The following is a 20,363-nucleotide window of genomic DNA, read 5'->3' on the forward strand; positions in this document are numbered from 1 at the left end:
TGGACATACAACACTCAAATGCAAGCCTCTTAATTGTTAATTAACAGAGTACATCCTTAGCCAGATACTATTTTAAATAAAAAACAAAATGTGTAGAGACAATTCCCATGTTACTGTCTGGAACACTCAAACATGTTAACATTGACAGAGTTAAAAATAAAAAGTGACTTTTACAAATAAATTAAGAAAGCCATAATCTATATTCAACACAATCAAACACTTCCATACTGAAACGATTTAATTATATCTAGTACACAACAGGTGTGTTGCCTTAAGAGTGCTATTTTATTTAACTTAATTTTTTCGCTTCTCTTTTTCTTCCACCATGCAAGCATGCACACATGAACATACTCGGGGGAAAGGTAGCTAATCCAAATGATTATACCTTATTAGACGCAGATTTTTGGCATACTGCCATTCACTGCAGTTGGCATTCTAGACCTGAGTGAATCAATACACAGCCTGTGAAAGCAGGCAGCTCTGTACAAGACTTCCTGACTTACTATGCCGTTCCATCATATCTAGAATGCATTCCTATGTATATGGAGACCACAATGTTTAACTAGTTATAATGAATTTTTTGGACAACATAACTTGGTTTTACAAAACAAAATCCAACACGGCAGCATTTTTAGCAGCAATTGGAATGTTTAATGTCCCTATGGCATATTAATTTTTCATCAGACACAAAGATTTAACCCATGCAAAAACCCTGCACAAATACAAGCCAAAACCAAGCTTCTAGTACTGAAAAAAGCAGTTGCAAACCAATCTGGCTGCCTTTTAATTTAATTAAACCATCTACTCTTTTGGATAGAAAATTAAATAGCCTAAGTTCCTGTTTCTATATCCCAAGTGGATTTTTTTTGGGGGGAGAGGAGGAGGAGGTATTCACAATTTTTTGTTGCCATAGTAACCAAATGTAATGGATGAAACAAGCACAAGGCTTGCTCTCTCCAGGAGTGGTGTACTGGCTTCATCAACTGCATTTACACAAAATACAAGCAAACAGCCACAATAAAACTCAGGCTTGATTATTTAACACACAAAAAAAAAATCCTATATTTTGCATTGAAGTATTCCATACCTAACATTACCATCATTTCATTTCAGATACAAATGTACTACCAGCCCAAACCCATTGCTAAATGTTTTTTATAAGTTTCTGAACAAAAATATCAGTGTTTCACAACAGATCCAGTTTCAAACATTCAGATATTAGAAGATCTGCTTCTTATGCGTATACATATAAAAATAACTTTTTGAAAATTAGTGCAATAGAAAGTGAAATATTTAAACAATTATAAGTATTTGTTCTTAGTGCATCACCATAAAAGCTGTTTTGAAACTATCTTTTTTTGCTCTAGTCTGCTTTGCACAAAGTAAATTTTTAATCCTGACTTTAAATACAGACATTTAAAAGGAGGATTTTAATGAACTTTAGCACAGCTACCATGCACAAGTATAGAAACAGTCGCTACCTCCAGTAAAAGATTTTAGATTGCCTGTACTTTCATATTACATGGTACTTAAATATATTTAAGACAAAAAGATGCTATTTTAAAAGGTCCAGTGCTCAGTTTCAGAGATGAATTCCATACAAAAACACAACTTTAGTTTTATTCCTAGGATTTTACTGAGAAAATTGTAAAAAATAAATATACACCTAGTATCACTTCTGTTTTTTTCCAGCTATACTTAGATTGACTCACACTAGAGTTATACTGAAGTTTTGATTCAAATAGGTATTCCAATAAAATTCCATTTAAATGTGAGTGTTCCATTTCACATAATATTTTAATTAAGAAGAAGCTGAATATTTCACCATGGAAAGGATAAGGGTGTCTACCTGTGTACGCAAGGCAGAACCCATGGACTAGAGAGAGAGAGATTGAGAGAAATGAAAAAAGCAGTGAAAGAGCTCTTGCACATGTAATGTTGGATATTTATTGGGGGTCTGGCTCAACATCCCTAACCATGTCTACAGATATTAGCTAACTATATGTCCTGCCCACCCAAACCACTAATTGTGTGCTCACTCCAAGTTCTGGACATCACAAAGAGTAATCTGTGACACTGGTTCAGAACACTCCAGACTCCATTTCAAGCTACATATCTGAAATGAAAGAAATTGTAGCCATAATTGTGTGTCTAAGGATGAACAGGTAATCTCAGTATAAGGCTAAGCAAGAACTATTCACCGGTTTTACTTACACCCTTACTAGAAGATTTACCTGACTTTGCTCAGGTCCTTAACTCAATTTCTGTTTTTTGGAAAAATAAAATGAGACTGTACATACTCAATTTAAATAACTGCTCTGGGATGGGGCTGGAGATGAAGGGTTCAGTATGCAGGCTGCCCCGTGGAGGAAGGACTATCCCAGCCCTCTCTCACCATTGCAGCTTAAGACAAGGTAAGAAGCACCTCTTCATGGCAGCGGCAGCTGCAGCTCCAGCAGGCACAGCCAAGGAAGGGGTGCATGTCCCCTGGATTGGGCTGGTCCAAGTTCATCTGCCCTCTGTCCTCTCCAGTTAGAGTGAGGAATACAGCAAACTATGCATTTTTCCCTCACTCCCTGCTGAAGTTAAGTATGAAAAAAATATTAGCCCAATATTCCAAAAACTCAGGAGCATCTGGAGACAGAAGATTAGAATGCAAACTCTTCAGTAATGTCACCTATTATAGACAAATACCTACTATGCTATTTTACCATATTTCTTTCAGGCTGGTACTGCATATCTGGCATTTGCTTTACCTTCTAAGTAGATTCCACACACTCAAAGTTAATTCGAATTGCACAGGTATACTACTGCTTATACTAATCGTTAACTTGTGAGGACATCACTTAATTTTGTTCTCTCTCTAAAAAGTGGAAATTATTCACCTGTAAGAGGAAGTTACTTACCAGGTGCAGTAATGACGGTTCTCTGAGATGTGTCCCTGTGGATGCTCCACTGACATTCTCACTGTGCTCCAGTACTGCTGAACAGAGAGTCTTTCAGAGCAGTGTCCCTCATACCCATTTGATGCAGCTGGGTGGTCTCGTAAGTGCACCTAGGACCAGTTTGAGGTCCCACAGTGGCACCAGCGGGAGTAGAGTTAGACACATCTTCTGCAAGCCTGTGAGGAAATGTTTTACTGGGAGATGTGCAAAGAGGGAGGCATTGTCTACCGAATTATGGAAGGCTGTGATCAATGTACTCTGGCAGAGTTGACAGAGAGGCCTGTGTCAGAGGTCCATGAGGTAGTCAAGCAAAGTAGGTATGAGGACAGTATTGGGATGTAAACTGCACGTCATGCACCATTGTTGAAAGTGTACCCAATTTTTTTGGTAGGTGCTTCTGGTGGAGGGACAATAGCTGTTTAGAAGGACATGTGTGACCCTGTCTGAGCAGGTGAGTTCTTCATTCTGGAACCATGGAGAAGCCATGCCAGGAGTTTCATGGTTTCAAAGTTGAGGTGGCATGTTTTGCCCTGGTGCTGCATCAGGAGATATAGCACCATTGGAAGAGGAATTGGTTGATCTATTGATAGATAATGTAGATAAGGGACCCAAGGTTGTCTCAGCCAGGCTGGGGCTATTAGGATTACTGTGACCCAATCGGATCAGATGTTGTTGATCACTCTGATGATGAGTAAGATAGATGGAAACTCATAAAGTGGGGTGACTGACCATCAAATGGCAAAAGCATCCCCGTTTGATCTCTTGCGTATTTCTGCTTGGGAGCAGAGTCTGTGGCATTTGCAATTGTAAGGTGTTCCAAAGAGGTCTATAGTTGGGATACCTGATTTGCGGAAGACTGAGAAGAGGATATTGGTATTGATCTCTCATTTATGATGATTTGATAAACGTCTGCTCAGTCTGTCAGCCCTCATGTTCTGTCATCCTGATATGTACATTGCTGTTGTGGTTATTTGATTCTTGATGTTCCAGTTCCAAAATCTGAGTGCTTCAGGGTGACTGGGTTGATTGACATAAAACATAGAATATGTTTTGTCTGTGAGCACACAGATAGTTCTGCCTTTTATCAGGAGAAGGAAACGGGCACAAGCCCAGCGAATGGCCCTGAGTTCTAGGATATTGGTGTGAAAATGTCTCATGTTGGGCCCACGTTCCCTGTTCTGGTGTTGTACCACAGTGAGCCCCCCAACCCATGAGTGACACATTTGTTATAGTCACTAGAGGGTCTGGTCTGTGGAAAGGTATACTGATGAAGACACTGGCTGGGGACATCTGCCATTTGAGAGACTGCACTACTAGTGGGGGAAGCACAAGGCAGTTCATGAGGCTGTATCGTATTGGTATGTAATTGCCTGCGAGCCAGTGTTTTAGGCAGTGCATGCACAGTCTTGTAAACAGGACTACAAATATTGTGGTGGCCAAGTGCCCCAATAATTGAAGACATGTCTGGACCATGAAGAAAAGGGCCTGCCTGACCTGATGAAAGAGATTGCAGATTGTCTGAAATCCTTGTGGTGGGAGATAACCTCTTGATGTGATTGAATTTAGCACTGCTCCAATTCATTTTATCTTTTGCGTGGGTTGTATGGTAGACTTTTGTATGTTGATGAAAAGGCCCAGTCGAGAAAACCATTCTCTGGTGTATTTGTTATGATAGTAGTTTGTTGACAGGTAAGGCCCTTGATTAGACAGCCATCAAGATAGGGGAAGATAATGACCTTTTGCCTTCTGAGAAACACCATAACTACAGCAAGAGTCCTTAAAAATACTCAGTGGGATCTAGAGAGACCAAAAGGGAAGACCCTGTACTGCTAATGGTCTTGTCCCACAACGAATCTGAGAAATCTTCTGTGGGATGGGTGAACAGTTATATGGAAGTATGCATCTTGGAGGTAGAGGGCTGAGAACCAGTGCCCCTTGTCCAATGCCACTACGCTGGTTGCCAAAGTCACTCTTCTAAACTTTGTGTTGTGAATAAACCTGTTCAATTGCCCGAGATCTAAGATTGGTCTCCATTCTCCTGTCTTTTTGGCTGTGAGGAAATAGTTGGAGTAGAATCCCTTGCCCCTAGAGTGAGCAATTTTTGCACCTCCGCTTGTGATAGAGGTTCATAGAAGGGTCCCTGAAAAGGGATAGGGTAGGGGCCATGTGTGTGAAGAGGATAACATAATCCAATCTGATCATTTCTAGGACGCATTTGTCTGTGGTGATTTGAGTCCATAGTTGGTAAAAAGGTCTCAGGCAATGATGAAAGGTAGCCTTAGGATGCATTGGAAATGTAGGGTAGTCGCTCAGCTCCCCCGACCAAAACCTCAAATTTGTTGTTTGTGGGAGGTAGAGTGGCTCACAGAGGGTGATTTTGCTGTGTTCTCCTCCTGTTAGAACACTGCTTGGGGCTGTTATATAGCCTCTGTTGTTGCTTGTTATGGTTATAATTATAACCTCTAGGTCTATGAAATGAAGCATATTTATGTTTCTTATTAGGTAGGGTATACATCCCCAAAATATGGAATGTTTGAGAATCCTTTACAAAGTGTAGGATCTCATCTGTATTATTAGAAAAAAGTCGTTTCCTGTTGAAGGGGAGATTCTCCACCTTCGTTTTGTGGCTACCTTGGGATCCCTGATGACTGTAGCCATGCAGCTCTACGTATTACTATGGCTGTGGCTCTAGCCACAGTGTTTGCAACATCCATAGCTGCCCATAGAGCTGTTTTGGCTATTGATAAACCTTCTTGATAGTGGCCTGGAGAAGTGGTCGTTTATTATCAGGGAGATCCTGTATTAGGCCTTGTAATTTAGCATAACTGGCATATTCATAAATGGCCAGGAGGGCTGTACAATTTGATATATTTGAGTGGAGCAGAAGAGTACATTCTATGGCCAAAGATGCCCAACTGTTTGTGCTCTTTGTCACTGAGGGTATATTTAAATTTTGGATTCTTAACTCTGCGATTCACCAAATCCACAAGCAGTGAGTTTGGCTGTGAATGTGCAAAGAGAAAGTCTATATCTTTGGACCGATATTTTCTGTCTGCTCTGAGATTCATGGGCAGGACAGAGGCTGGGTTTTGCCAGAGAGCATCCAAAGCTTCAAGGATAGCCTCACTGCTGGGTAACATCTTCGAAGATGCTGTGAGTTGCAGTATCATGAGTAATCTACACTTTTTTCCTTGAACCTCTTGTAATGCAATATCTTGTGACTGGGGTACCTATTTAAATAACTCCTGAAATTGTTTCAGATCATCTGCTGGTGGAAAGGGCGATATCTGGAATAGCGTTTCATCCTGCGTGGATCTAGGCTCATGTGAGGAGCACGCCAAGTCTGAATGAGGTGAGTCCTCATGCTCATTGGAACCCGCTTGGGAGATTACTGAAGGCGTGTGTGCCGGCAAAGAATGCACAGAGATTGTGGGTGAGCACCTGAAGGTGTGCTCTTGCTGAGGTATAGTGCCTCTTGAATGGTAGGCACGGGACTAAAAATAATAGTAAATTTCTGGTTCTCTCTCTCAGACAAAAGAGCTGCTCTGAAATCTGCCTTTTAGCCAGGGATGGTTGAAAAGGAACTGACAGGGCTCATGCTGCATCTACACTCCACAGAATGGTTGACGCACAAGGCACTCTGTGCACGCGTGGCACAAGGGACACTGCCCTGAAAGACTCTCTGATCAGCAGCATCGGTATACAAAGAGACCTAAGCAGAGCACCCACAGGGATCACTAAAAGGAGAACTGCAAGTTCTTTAAGATAGTAGTCCCTGTCTGTCTTCCACACAGGGGTATTCATGAATAACATACAATCACATCCAGGAGATGCTTAATAAACAGTGCTTGTTGTCCCAAATATCCACAGTTGCCCTCCTCATACTACAGACCAAGGGCATAAGAGGCCAGGGCCATTCTTAGGATTTTGGGGCCCTATGGAGTACAATTAAACTGGTACCACTATGCCCAACGACAGCTGGAGGGGGGATGATCTTTCAGATATGTAATTTTATAATAGCTGCAACAGGGAGTGGGGGAAGCCCTGAGCCACATGGGCCCAATACAGGGAACCATTCCCTCCCCAACTACTGTTTCAGGTAGGCGCTACCATCCCCTGTTCCCTCCCACTCAGAACTTGCACCTCCTCTGTCATGTCTACCACTCTGAGATAGAGCTGGTAGGTCAGTCTTTACGTTTAGAAGAAAGGATGTGTTCATTTTGATTAGTAGTAGTAGGCATCCTTCAGTCTGCATAGACTATGGATCGTGCCCTTTAAAGTTTCAATTGATTACTTCATTTACAGCGTCTATTGTGACTATGAAGACCCACACGAGAGTGACAGTCCTTGCTGCATCTCTTGCAGATGTGGTGGGTGTCTGGCAAGTCCTTATTGTGCTTTCTGTGCGCTCGCTTCTCCTCTGCTAGCTGTCTGATCTTCATCTCGCCCTTCTAAAGGCCCTTGTGTAACCCTTGCCTCCATCTGCTGCGGTCGTCTGCTAGTCCTTCCCAGTTGTCCAGCTCGATGTCCACCTCTCTGAGGTCTCTCTTGCAGACATCTTTGTAGCGCAACTGGGGGCGTCCGGGAGGTCTTTTGCCAGAGGCTAGCTCACCATACAGGATGTCTTTTGGAATCCTTCCACCATTCATCCTGTGGACGTGGCCAAGCCAGCAGAGCCGACGCTGCCTGAGGAGGGTGTGCATGGTTGGGATTCCAGCTTGCTCGAGGACGGCGGTGTTGGTCACTCTGTCCTTCCGTGATATTCCAAGGATGCGCCTGAGGCAGCGCAAGTGGAAGATGTTCAGCCTCTTTTCCTGGCGGGCATACAGGGTCCAAGTCTCGCTGCCATAAAGGAGGGTGCTGGGGATGCAGGCTCTGTAGACTTGCATTTTGGTGCGAGTGTACAGCTTGTTGTTATTCCACACTCTCTTGCTGAGTCTGGACAGAGTTGTGGCCGCTTTTCTGATCCTCCTATTTAGCTCAGTGTCCAAAGACAGGGTGTCAGTGATGGTAGACCCAAGGTAAACAAATTCGTGGACGACCTCTAACGTATAGTTGTCAATGCTGATTGATGGGGATTCAGCAACATCCTGACCGAGTACGTTTGTCTTCTTCAGGCTGATGGTAAGCCCAAAGTCCTTGCACGCTTTGGAGAACTGATCCAGCAGTTTTTGAAGCTGGTCTTCTGTGTGAGACACTACAGCAGCATCGTCTGCGAACAGCATGTCTCTGATGAGGACTTCTCGCACCTTAGCCTTAGCTTTCAGCCTTGTTCATTTTGATTAATATGTGCTTTACAATCCCGTCCAGGGGTTTTAAGCAATCCTGAACCCTTAAGATTCATGCACAAAGGCTTAATCTTTTAGGACCAGACCTGGATGAGTATCTCTCCTTAGTCTTGGGTCAAGTGTTGGATGACAAGTCCTTGGACTCAAAAGTTCTAGGCTCTACTCCAAAACTCATATTTGGAGGGGTGTTCTTGGTCAGCTGAGGATGCTGTAAAAATCTTTCTTGACCTGAATCATACTGAGTTTTCATAGACTTCTACATAAGATTCTTCCTCAACTAAAGCTCATGAGCTTCATGTATTTGCAGGGGAAATGAGAGAGACATACCGCACTATGCCAAGATATATATCTCACCCAGAGAGTAGAGGCAGCATTACTGTATGACACCCACAGAGAGGGGTGAGGGCAAAAGACACTAAAACCCCAGGCACTCTAGCTAGGCATCGTCTCAGTCTGTAGAGAGGGGATAAATAAAGCTAAGTATACTATACTAAACTTTTAATTGTGCTAAATATTAAAACTATATATATCTATATCTATATCTATATATATATTTACAGGCTAATAACAAACAGAGAAATCTGCACATTTTGATTCACTCATGTAGGAGTAGGGAGGAACTAGAAAGGCATCAGTCTGTACTCATTTTAGGCCTTTGGCCTGGAGCACCAGGAGGGCAATTGCACGTGTGGGTTCAATGGACACAGCTTACTGAAAACCTATGGTCTAAAGCATATGACATGTATGCATACTCACCTATGGAATACATATAGGGATTAACATTGAGTGGAAAATAAGAATATTTTAAGAGCATTATCTGTATTTGTGTAATATCACTTCTACATAATGAAAAATGTTCAAGTGACAATAATAGAGTATGTAAGAAATTACTTTTAAAAGTCTCAATGCGTCAAAACTACTTACTCCTCTTGTAAAATAAATTCAATGTTTTCTGGAGAAATCTGTTCTGTCACAGGGTGTCTAAATGTTGTGGTCTGCTGGTTATGGCTGAAAGGAGAAAAAAAACATGCTTGAAGTGCTAAGCATAGTATAAGCATTGTCTGAATACTGAACCCCTCATCTCCAGCCCCACCCCAGTTAAACAATTATTAATTTCTACTGACAGTTTATTGTTGCTACCCAAAGATGAAACATTTCTGTCATGTACTAGAGGACATATGTTTTCAATTACTTTCTCAAAGGCTTGTGGAATGTGCATGTGGCCCATGACACTAAGTGCAACCTCATATTTTAAAGCACTCAGACTGCAAAGCTCAGCAAAAGAGAGCCACTATTTGTGACAACTTACACTGTAATAGTACCAAGTTATTGAACACAAATATAGAAAGGACACAATCCAATTTACTGAACCCTGTAAAGTACTCAGGAATAGGATAGGGCTATATATTCAATAATTTAGAAATATACTAGGGACTTTTTAATTTTTAATAAGTTAATTAACTGAACCTCTTGCGGGAGGTGCAGCACCAATTTGCCATAAGCTTTGTTATTTAACAGAAATTTATATCTTAAAGTTTCTTTATCTGCTAAATCTAAATATATATAAAGTTATGTATGCAATATATAAGTTCTACATGTAAAATACTATTGAGTATCTCATCTAATCAAATGCAACTAACAATGCATATTTTATTTATTTAATCACAATTTTGTAAGAGTACTGTCATGTAAAAATTATATTTTGGTACTCTCTGTGAATTACAACTGTACTTTAATAATACTGGTACTTCACTGATTTGTGTAACTGCACCTTACCACAAAAATATTAAGCAAAGGCAAATTGGTGTAGAAAAGTATTTCCAATTTCAGAGTTACCATCTCAGTTTAGATTTTTCATTCAATGTACATGCTCTAATAAAATTTTATACCTAGTAAGAATTTTCTAAAGCCTTATGCAAAGTTCAAGTCTACAGCACAAAATTTGTTAAGTGATCAAGAAAGTTTGAAAACATATCTTAAAATGTTATTGTTTCAAAGGTATGGTGAGAGTCAGCTGCAATGACTTTATGTAGCTTTGGTGTTCCAAAGAAATTCATTTGTAAAACATGCCAATGTCATTTTAATAGATATAAACTAAATAACAGCTACTTAAGTTTTGAATCTTTATTACATTTTACATATTTATTTGTAGTTAGCTGCACAGCCTTCAAATATCCAAGCATAAAGCATTAATATAAAATAATTTTATATAGGAATTAAATTTAGTAAATTCAGTAATAGATGAACACAGAAATGAAGACCTAATAAATGATTAACATCTGCATGAACTAAAAAAACATACAAAATACCTTGAGTTTTGGCCTCCCTCCCCTGAACAGATAGAAATAGAAATAATACAAGCTAGAAGGTATACATTTTAACTAAACAAAAAGCCTTCCTAATTTCCATAAAGACAACAGGCTTTCCATACAAAATAATAGCTTGAAAATAAACCAAAAACATTTACAATGTTGAAATACAAATATGAGAACAGAAGAAACATGAACCAGCCGGTATTCAAGAGTGACAGTGGGTTCCCAATTCTTTAACTGGTGTCGTAAGTTTCAGTTCCTATTCAGACAGACAGAGAGACAGGCAGACTGGAGAAAAAGCAATTCATATAGTGAAATCTCCACCCTTTCTCTATCACGCCAAGCCACTGCCAAGTGGTACAATTAGGGGACAAGGCACACAGAGTCTAGGTCCCCCACTCTTGGCACCTGACTAGAGTTAGCTGGTCTAACAACAGAGCCCCTTCCCTGCTAGCATGACAAAGAGGTGGCCAAGTCAAATCTGGGTGGTGTTGTGACTCTGTGTCATGACAGCAGAAAAGGGGCTCTATTGTCACACCATCATGATCTAGTTAATTTATCTCCAGTGGCAGAAGTATGCCCTGCCATCACCACCCACTTTTGAGGGATGGGCGTGGCCCTGGCCAGAACTCATTTGGCAACTAAGAGCCAATGAACAGGAGATAGCAAATGGAGCTGGGGCAGTGTAACAGCAGTGAATTTCCTGCGGACATGAGAGAGGACAGCTTGGGCCAAATTTTAGTGGTATTGCTGTACTGTGTCTCAGGTTATTCATGTTTGGGATGGACAGACAGGTAACCTGGCCCATTTATGAGCAAAATTTTGGTTGTGTCACTGACATCTGCCATGGTAGTTTGCCACAAGCAGCTCTAACAGAGATGGCCATGATCTCTTCACACTACTGCGAGACATTCCAGCCCATCCTCTCACTAAACTTTTCTCTCAAAGTTTAAAAAAAAAAAAAAAAAAAGAGAGAGAGAGAGATCCAATCAGGCTTTTGTCTAGCACCACACTACTTAGCCAGGGCTATTCCCTACTACAAAGAACAGTTCCCTCTGTATTAATTTTTTGCAGAGACTTCAGTGGTTGCTCAGTTTAGTGTAAATGTAGTTTGTATAGTTTATTTTTACATTTGCTTCCCGCACACCTCTTTTTCCTGTGAATTTACTGATCATTAAATATGTCATACAGCAACACCAAAGCACTATATTACCCACAAAAGAGAATATTTTTCCCCTCTTAATTAAGTCTGCCATGAGTTGAAGTGAATATTTTCTTAGTCAACTTTTGTCCCTTGTTATGTCATAATTTGTAGTTTATGGCAGGGTTGTGCAAAGTGCAGGGCATGCCCTCCAGCGGGGGTGCAACATTCTGTAAAGGTGGGGCGCAGCGCAACCAGTTCCACCCACCACAGCTTCCACTGCCTACCCATCCCTCTGCTCTCTCCCCCGTGGCCTCCGCTGCTGCCATCACCAAGGAAACGCTCCCCACCCTCCCAGCCACTGGGCGAACTGGAATGTTCAGAGGCCCTGAGCCAAGCGGTGGGGCCAAGCCATCAAGTTCCCAGCTTGGAACAAAAAGAGTTTCCTCTCATTTATTGGTGCACTATGTCCAAAAATGAGCCCCCACAAATCCCAGTGCATCTTAATCTCTACCTACTGTGACAAAAGTCCTGAGCAGTTCCCTCTTGGGTCCTGTGCTTTGTGGTAGTTATAGTAATGCCTCAGAGGCTCACTGTGTCCCTTTACTCTGCTTCCAGTTTTCCTGGAGGCCTGGGTCACAGCTTATCAAGCCATTCTCATTGGCACAGTCAATAGTGGGGGAGACCTTTCTTGTGTGTCGGGTCTCTTCCTGCCCCTTCGGAGCTGACCCAGGATGTACAGGGCGGTCTGGGGAGAACCCAGTCCCCCACCCACTCATTCTGGGTTCTGACCCTGGGACCCTATGTAGCCACTGCTAGAGGGGCTGTCTCCCTTGGCTCTTGGTGCAGCAGCTTTCTCCCTGAGCCACTTCCCCAGATGCTTCCCCAGTACTTTCCCCAGGCAGCTGCAGCAAGCCTTTCTTCCTGAAAACTCCACTTTGCAGACCTTTTCTCCTTCATGGTCCATCCCCTTTCTCCTTCCCCATTGTCACCTGAGGGAAAATGTTTTAAAGGGCTCAGCAGGCCCTAATTGGCTGCAGCAGCTTAATTTGCAGCAGGTGTTAGTTAGATTAGCCTGCTGCTGCACAATGATTCCTGATGAGACTCAGTCATTGGGGAACATAAAGGCACAGACCCAACTGCTAGCACACCTGCCCTTCACGAGGTTACTACCATCTGCTGGGCATGGTCTATCACACTACATTGGTTGCAGTGACCCCTGGAGCCTGTGTCATGGCGGATCCCAGCAATCCCATGAGATGCCAGTATGGAGACATTGCTGTGGTGCAGGAATGCCTTCAGCCTGGTGCCACTGCTGCTCAGCAACATGGCACAGACCAGGGTCACCACCTCTCTGGTCTGCAGCAGCACGAAGTTCTGTGGCCAGAAGCGCACCAAGGGTAATGCCTACAAGGTGGAGGTGGTGATGCAGCTGAGCCCCCAAGGTCCTCCCTTTGAGACATTCCCCCGAGCACCACTCCCCCTTTACGGCACTCCTTGAGTCTCCCACATACCCTCCTAGGGTCCTCTCCCCAAGCACCTCTCCCGCTTCAGGGCACCTCCAGGAGTCCTCCATCACTTCCTTCCTGAACATCCCACCCTCTTCCTGAGTGCCATTCCCTGCATCGCTTCCTGTGGTTCTCCCACAGGTTGAGAGGGCCTCAGCTAACTGCAGGGATGAAAAATGGGGCCCAACATAAAGTTTACTCACCACAGGGTTACATGCCTTCTAAGAGCCCAGTAAGTGGTGAAAGTGTCGTTAACGTGCTAGACCAGGGTCAGCAACCCCCAGCACATGCGACACTTCTGGCATGAAAGCTGATTTTAACCTGCACATGGCAGAAGCTCAGCCCCACCTCTCCTCCTGTACAGCACAAGAGGGGACCCCAGAGCCCCTGTTGTGACATAGGACCAGAGCCCAAGCCACGGAGGCCCCTTGTGCAGCACGAGGCTGAGGTCAGAGCCTCACCTGTGGAGGCCCACCCTGCACGGGAAATCAGGTTCAGACAGTCCTGCACACTGCCTGTTCTCTAAACAGCAGCGTCCAGAGGAGGAATGTGTCCCCACCTGACCTTGGGCTGGGAAGCTGGCATCACTACAGCAGGTTGGGGTACCAATAAGCAGGGCTCACAGAGCTCTGCTGCATGGGGCTTGCACTACCATGGTCCCCACTCTCCAGACAGGGAAACTGAGGGTTACCTACCGGCATGTGACAATTTTCCAGCAAGCCAGGCTTATGGCAGAGCTTGTTTGGCCCTATGCTTAGCCTGGTCTGATGGAGGGAAACTGCCCAACAAGGTAAATGACACCCCTCCCTCCTGTAGAGTGCCCTCTCTCTCCTGTAACAACCTGTCCAGCTGTCCAACCAAATCTCCTCTATGCTGGCTGGTCTTGCCCAATCAACATTCACTGTGGCCACTCACAAGAGACCAGATCGAGACCTGGCCCCTCTCATTTCTTGCATGGCTTTTCACAGAACCAAGTGAAGTAGAGCAGATACCTGCAATGGTGTGTCTGAGCTGCCAGCGAGGTGTTTGGAGGTCCTGCTTCCCCAGGACTGCCCAGTTCCTGCCCGTCAGCTCGCTTGTCCCCAGCACATGCCAGCCACAACTAAACAGCAAATCTCTACATATTAATTTATTTATTAATGAAGATGTAAGTAGGACTATCAGTGACTTTAAAGTATTACCAGCATTTGGATCGTACATGGAGATCAAGAAGTCAAATTTCTGTTCTCCAACTCAGAAAGGTTGCTGACTTGTGTGCTACACAATATTGACCACCCGTGGACTGGCAAATTCTCTCATCCAGTATTGGTTGGGTCGCAAGGGTGCCGGACGAGTGATGTTCAACCTGTACTTCTTCTAAGATAGGTCTTAACTAGTTATTATGTCTATTCAATCTTTGAAACTTCCATTAAAGCTGCCAACAAAAATGCCAATTGTGATAGTAGATTTTGCAGTGTCATCAATTCCTTGCTAGGAAACGTACTGAACACCTCATTAAATTTCAAACCCCAAACAAAACAACCTTCACATACTCAATTTCAGTCGTCATAAATTTGGAGTGGATTTGACCTAGAAGTGAAAAACTATACACTGTAACTAATTGAGAGCCATTCAGTAAAGTAAGTTAACCTTCAGACCAGATTTATTTGTTGTCAGCACAAAGGAGAATGACATAAAACAAGCCTAAGGTTGGAACTTACTTTACATATAAAGCTCTTTTTGAAACTTTTTAATTCATGTGTTTATATAACAACACTTTAAAATGTGTATTGTTGCAGTCATTTTAGCTGAAGAGACTGGATAGCAAAACATGAACTTCTGTCCCTTCCTGACTCACCTATCTTGTAAAATATATTCCCAACATTAGTTCAGTTTTGGGATGTATGATTTTTCAATATGCTACCACAGAAGGAAAAGAGGCATAACAGTTTTTCTTCCTCTCGCAGCAGACATTTTGATTTCCAGTTTTTCACACCCTATTTGAGCTATTGCAAGAACAGTATTACCTAAGTTTCAAGCATTCATTTTACACCCGCAAATAAGACAAAGTGACACTCTGTACAAAAAATATTCTAAAAATATTTAAGGTCTGAATACAAGAACAGAAGTCATACCATCATCAATAGCAAACCAAAAAAAAAAAACCCAAAACCTACAGAAACAGCAGTTTCTGTGCTTGGAAGTTGTAAACATAGCTCTTTTTGCCTCATGAGGTCCATAACATACAAGGAAAGCAAGTCACAACAAGCTATGCATGATAGCTAAATTCCATCAGGCTCTGCTGTTCCCTCATCTTTCTCTATGCCAGAGATTTAATTCTTCTCCAACCTTGTCTCTGAACTCCCCTACTTGCACTGATACTTTATAAGCACACGGCAAGAAAAAGAGTCTGGACTGGAAGCCAAAGAACATAGTAAATATTTAACAGAGGTAAAATCCTTCTGCTACCACAAATAGCTGCTACATTGCTTTTATTTTTGGACAATTTAACTAATGCACAAACTTTCTAGGTCCTATCTAAATACCAGCTGAAACAAACATTTAAGAAAAACAACAGCAATTGCCAGAGCCTGGTTTTGAACTGTAGACTCAAATTCTAACCTTCTTCACATCTTTTGAAAATATATTATATTCATACACCATTCTGCAGCAAGCTTTTCGTGGCATTTTGAGAGCTACTGAAAGGTTTTGTGTGCTTTATAAATTAAAAAAGCAGAATACATTTATTTTGTGCCATCAGAAGGCTCCCACTTATAAATATGATACATTAGAGGGGTCTAACTCCAACAAGCAACAAAATCAGGTAGATAAATATATTAAGAAAGATTCCATTCATGTGGCTGCCACACACAAGATACTGTCTTCATAAATCACCACAACCACGTGCATTCTGCTCAGTATAAACCTGAAAGTATCAAGCACTGACACCTTGCAGGAGAGTGCTCATCAATATAATAAGCTTTGTAACAGACATTGTGCACTTTTCAAATACCCTTTTATTGAAAGACACTGGGGGTAACATTAGTGAAAATATTTTTCCTATTCATTTTGCGTAACACAAAAATTTGTCAGAAAACTAGCTGTACCATAACAAAAACAGCATAGATCGACCAGGGGGCAACTTCTCCTGCCAACCATTTAATCTATTTCTGCTCACAAGAGAGAGAACACAGACTTCCCCCCACCAGAAAGATAAGCCACAATGGTTCCTACTATCCTTCATGACCACGCAGTTTAGGCTCAACAAATCACGTAACTAAATCCAATGCCCACTGCAATTGACGAGATCAATTATGACCAAACAATCCAGCACAAAAATCAGAAAAAAAATGGAAAATAAACTTGCCATAAAATGGTCAGTTAAGCAATTTGAAAATAATTTCATGCAAACATATTTAAAAGTTGAAGAAAACTTTCATACAACCTACATCTTCCAAAATTTGTATTTTAAAGATTGGTTAAAATAAAACTATGTAGTTATATAATGTTTAAAAATTCATCAGTAGGGACTGACACTATCATCAGTTATATGTGATTTTAGATTTCCCTTGATAGAGGACCCTGTATAATAATAAATCTCACAGTCTATTAATACTGTTCTGAGATCAGGAATGAATATAAACCCTCCAGCATTCAACTCTCATTTAGTACCAAGACATAAAAAGTAGAAAGCTGACACAATTGAATATGACTACTTTGAAAATCAAATAAAACAGTTTTGAAAAAAAAGGTTAATCATCACATTCTCCTTCGGTATAGTTCACCCAAGCATATTTTCTCAGATTTTTTATGACCATAAATTTCAGTATCACAAGGTGAAGGCATTTCCAACTTATATTTCATAGAATGAATTCCACATGCAATGTGACAGTCAGACGACAGCACTGACGGTTGGGTGACTGAACTGCATTTATCTGTGTAATCCCAAGCATGTCACCTTTGCTCCAGTGCTTCTCTATTTTCCCATCTGTTAAATGGAAATAAATAAGTTACTCTACACACTGCCACATGAGAGGTAGATAGTTTTCTTTGCACATAAATACATCTTGGTAATATTTATTGCCTATTTTTATTTGAGAAAACCAGCTAACACTATCATTATAAATAAGTAAGTATGAAAGCAGGACAACTATTTAATTGTTGCCTAAGTTTTTGTAATAATTTCTGAAAAGAGATTCAGAATTGTCACATTATTTGTGACAGTTGGAAAGCAGAAAATAAACAGTTCCGCTCATGAGTTGAACTTCTGAAGTACTTCTGAGCTAATCAAACTTCTGCTTCTGATGCCTTTTTTCAAATCAAAATCTTCTCTTCCTGACCAGGATTTGTATCAACTTTGATATCCTGTAAGCTCACAAGAACAAAGTAGGCAGGTGGAGTAGACATACCTGTGATCATAAACAAATTGAAAGCACAGGGTTAGATGACTGTAGGTCATCTACCCAGGAAGCTGAATTTCTACTAATGTTTCAGTCCTTGGTTTCGAGGGTTTTTAAATTTATTTGATCTTTGAAAACATGTTATATAACCTGATTCAATTTTTGAACCTGAAGTCTTTTGCAGTATTCCTTTATAAATGCGTATGTGCATATGCACACTGCTCTTGATTTTCCAGTAGACTGTGCCATAATAATAAAAACCACCAGCTGGAAACCCTACTGGCTGCCACCAGCTGAGCGGGCACCCTTCTGGCTGCCCTGAAGCCCCTGGCAGGCCCCCCCCCCCCCGCCCAGTGGCCGAAGGGGACACCTCAGACCATGAGGTCCTCTGAGCCACACTCCCGGGAGCTCCACTGGCTCTGCAGCTACCCCACCAGCTCCAAGTGGTGGGAGCAACTGGTCATGGGGGGAGCGGGATGACAACCGGTGGCTCTGGAATTTCTGGATCCAGCGGCAGACCTTCCTGCAGCTGTGCCAGTGGCTGTCCCTGGCCCTGAGACACCAGGACACCCGGATGTGGCACTCCCTCCCCATGGAGAAGAGGGTCGTGATCGCTGTCTGGAAGTTGGCCACTCCAGACAGCTACCACTCCGTGGGGGCTCTTGTGAGGGAGGTAAGGAAGCCCGGGCATGCACCCACTGGAGAGTGGGGGCCCAGCACACCCCACACACCCTCACAGGTGCCTATGCCCCCCCCAGGTGGTCCACACTCTAAATGCCTTGCTTCTCCAGAGGATCATCTGCATCAGGGATCTGAACGTGGCCATCACAGGCTTCACCACACTGGGGTTCATGAATTGCTTCGGGGCCCTCCACAAGACCCATATACTCATCTGCACCTCGGAGCACAGCAGGGGACAATTCAAAAACAGGAAGCACTACCATTCCGTGGTCCTGCAGCTCATGGTGGACAGACCAGGCCGGTTGCAGGAAATATATATGGGCTGGCCTGGCTTCACCCATGACATGTGGGTGTTCCAGAACTTGGGCCTGGGCCACTGGCCAGAGGCAGGGACCTACATCCAACAGAGGGAGATCCTGCTGGGGGACACCACTCTGCCTGATGGCCAACACAGCATACCCGCTCCAGCCCTGGCTCATGCGGCCCTGTACTGACCACCCCACACCCAGCCAGAAGCAATTCAACGGCCAGCTCAACCACACCCACCAGGTGGTTGAGTGCACCTTCGGCCACTTGAAGAGGTGGTGGCACTCTCTGCTCACCAGGCCCCACCCCCCACACACCACCCCTCCCCCCCACCGAGCGCACAGGGGTTTTGAAAAAATAAACAGGTGTATTGTTAACTACAAAAACTGTGTGGGTAATATCAAAACAAAAAGCAGTCAAGTAGCACTTTAAAGACTAGCAAAATAGTTTATTAGGTGAGCTTTCGTGGGACAGACCCACTTCTTCAGACCATAGCCAGACCAGACCAGACTCAATATTTAAGACACAGAGAACCAAAAACAGTAAGCAAGGAGGACAAATCAGAAAAAGATAATCAAGGTGAGCAAATCAGAGAGTGGAGGGGTGGGGGGGAAGGTCAAGAATTAAATTGAGCCAAGTATGCAGACAAGCCCCCATAGTGACTCAGAAAGTTCCCATCATGATTTAAACCATGTGTTAATGTGCCGAATTTGAATATAAAAGCCAGCTCGGCCGCTTCTCTTTCCAAAACGGTGCGATAATTCCTCTTCAGTAACACACATACCTTTAGGTCATTGACAGAATGCCCCATTCCATTAAAATGGTGACTGACTGGTTTGTGGATCTGGAGTGTTTTGATGTCTGTTTTGTGCCCATTGACCCTTTGTCTAAGGGAGTTAGAAGTCTGTCCAATATACAAAGCATCTGGGCATTGTTGGCACATGATGGCATAGATGATGTTAGTAGAGGAGCATGAGAAAGTGCCCGTGATTCTGTGAGTAACCTGGTTAGGTCCAGTGATGGTATTTCCAGAGAAGATATGTGGACAAAGCTGGCAGCGGGCTTTGTTGCAGGGAAAGGTTCCAGGACTGGTGTTCCTGGGGTATAGACTGTGGCTGTTAGTGAGGATCCTCATGAGGTTGGGAGGTTGTCTGTAGGAGAGAACAGGCATGTCACCCAGGGCCTTCTGGAGTGTAGCATCCTGATTAAGAATAGGTTGTAGATCTTTAATAATTCGTTGCAGTGGTCTGAGTTGGGGGCTGTAGGTGATGACCAGTGGTGTTCTGTTCTTGGCTTTTTTGGGCCGATCTTGGAGTAGCTGGTCTCTGGGTATTCGTCTGGCCCTGTTGATTTGTCTTCTTACTTCTCCTGGTGGGTAATTCAGGTTTATGAATATTTGGTAAAGTTCTTGCAGTTTTTGGTCTCTGTCAGTTGGATCAGAGCAAATGCGATTGTACCTAAGAGCTTGACTATAAACAATGGATCTAGTCACGTGTGCAGGATGGAAACTAGAAGGGTGTAGATAAGTATAGCGATCAGTAGGTTTTCGGTACAGTGTGGTACTGATCAGGCCATCCTTGATTAGTACTGTAGTGTCCAGGAAATGTATCTCTTGCATGTTGTACTTCTTGCTAAACATAACAGAACGTCCAACTATTTACGGGACAGTGGGCTAACTATTTACAGGTGGAAGGGGACCTAGGTGGCCTGCCCGGTGGGCCATTACTCCAGGGCAGGGGTTGAGGGGCATGAGCCATGCCAGCCCCAGGTCCCACACCACCCCCTCATCCGAGGTCCCCAGTG

The 20,363-nt window shown here is 43.0% G+C and overlaps 1 protein-coding gene across 4 annotated transcripts in view; it reads right to left on the reverse strand.

Moving 5' to 3' along the window:
• Positions 1-20,363, reverse strand: part of PLEKHA7 (pleckstrin homology domain containing A7) — a 252,758-nt gene that overhangs the window by 115,825 nt on the left and 116,570 nt on the right. For all 4 annotated transcript variants that reach the window (XM_074997733.1, XM_074997731.1, XM_074997730.1 and 1 more), the window contains one exon: positions 9,158-9,241. In XM_074997733.1, coding sequence (XP_074853834.1) covers positions 9,158-9,241 — 84 coding nt within the window. The remainder of the gene's footprint in view (positions 1-9,157; positions 9,242-20,363) is intronic.

Source organism: Carettochelys insculpta, chromosome 6 (assembly GCF_033958435.1).
Source record: "Carettochelys insculpta isolate YL-2023 chromosome 6, ASM3395843v1, whole genome shotgun sequence".
Lineage (NCBI taxonomy): Eukaryota > Metazoa > Chordata > Testudines > Carettochelyidae > Carettochelys > Carettochelys insculpta.